A 1,649-nucleotide genomic window follows, 5' to 3' on the forward strand; every position below is an offset into this window, starting at 1 on the left:
GCACCATCGTTGTTAGACGCACCATCGTTGTTAGACGCACCATCGTTATTCGCGCCGTTGCTATCATTCGTAAAATCGCCATCATCGTCGTTATTCGCTCCATCGTTGCCACGCTCACCATCGCCGTTATTCGCACCTTTGTCATTGGTTGATCCCTCGCCGTTATTCGCGTCGTTGCCGTTGTTTGGTCCATCGCCGCTATTCGCACCATTGCCAGCACCTTCGCCGTTATTTTTTTCTTTGGCTGTACCATTGCCTCCATCGATATTTGGTGGCACCGTATCTTTCGCGCCGCGTTTTTCTGGCACACTATCACCTCCAGGCACGTCAATGGCTCCTGGACACAAGCCCCGTGCTTCTGCCGACAGCTCGCTAAGTCGTGCAGCCAGCGACGCTTTTGCTCCACTAGCGTTGAGCCCCACTGCCGTGCACCACGCTTTTAATTGAAGTAGCGAGTACTTCTCCGCGTTAATTGTTTCCCGATTCATATTGAAATTTTAAAAGCTTACGTTGGAAGGGTTCTGTGACCACTTCTGATGAAATGTACAGGTTCAAGTTAATAAAGTGGTAGCCGGGTTTTAAATAAAACACCTTCTCCTTTCGCTGCTCAAATTGGAATGTCTTCTTTTATTCTCTTCTTTTCACAAGATGGTGTCTTATAACTATATCTTAAGGTCTAGTTACACTATTCGTGTACTAAAAATATGCTAAAGGGACTATTACACTATTACAATGATTTACATGATTTATTAATCTATTACTTAAGCTAGCCTATACAACGCTACTACAATAGTTTTGTTGAGTCTCATAGTTTAACACTTTGCATCAATATACTTTATTGAATGAAGCCTAAGCAATAAAAAATATGTAGTATAGAACCTATTCGTATGCATATAAATAAAAGAGTTAAGTTTTATTATACAGCGTGGCGAGGAATAACTGTTACCCCGGTTTTTTTTTTTGAGAAATAAAAGGGTCCTTTATAGATTTTGCGAAAAAAGTATTTTATTGTTAATTTTCCGCAGATTTTACTTTAGTTGTATTAATTATTTAATACACTTTAATCCCTATTTACATTTTCCAGCAGTTTAAACTTTGAGAGAAAAGTTCATTTGGCACGCAAGTCTTTTTCAGGTGTATTTTTTCTTAGGGTTTGTACAAAAAAATACAAAAAAGAAAAAAAGCTGTATAAGGTTGGTCGAATGAATGGCCGTCCTAGTCGCCAGTTCCGAGTCGATTCGATTTTTAAGTGTGAGGCCTTATGTTGGACCAAAGGGGGAGTATAAGGGACTCAAAATGGAAAAAATTTGTTTATGGTTACAGAAGATATGGAATAAAGTAACTAACGAAGACCTGCGTGCCAAATAAACTTTTCTCTCAGTGTTTACACTGCTACCAAATGTAAATAAGGATTAAAATTTAAAAAATAATTAATATAATTAAAGTAAATTCTGTGGAAAATTAACAATAAAATACTTTTTTCGCAAAATCTATAAAGGACCCTTTTATTTCTCAAAAAAACTGGGGTAACAGTTATTCGTCGCCACGCTGCAGCGCGCTGTAGATAAAATAACATTTTTTATTAATTCTAAACTACAGTGTAGTTAGAAAATTCTTCTTCTTTCGTAGAACGTATGATTGCTTTTATT

At 37.5% G+C, this 1,649-nt stretch overlaps 1 protein-coding gene across 1 annotated transcript in view; it reads right to left on the bottom strand.

Moving 5' to 3' along the window:
* Nucleotides 1–488, bottom strand: part of LOC118750303 (uncharacterized protein DDB_G0290685-like) — a 1,119-nt gene extending 631 nt beyond the window's left edge. The window contains exon 1 of the mRNA XM_036485024.1: nt 23–488. Within this exon, the coding sequence (XP_036340917.1) occupies nt 23–488 (466 nt within the window). The remainder of the gene's footprint in view (nt 1–22) is intronic.
* Nucleotides 489–1,649: the final 1,161 nt, after the last annotated feature.

The sequence above is a fragment of the Rhagoletis pomonella genome, unplaced genomic scaffold (genome assembly GCF_013731165.1).
Source record: "Rhagoletis pomonella isolate Grant_MI unplaced genomic scaffold, Rhpom_1.0 Rhpom_scaffold_00200, whole genome shotgun sequence".
In the NCBI taxonomy this organism is placed as follows: domain Eukaryota; kingdom Metazoa; phylum Arthropoda; class Insecta; order Diptera; family Tephritidae; genus Rhagoletis; species Rhagoletis pomonella.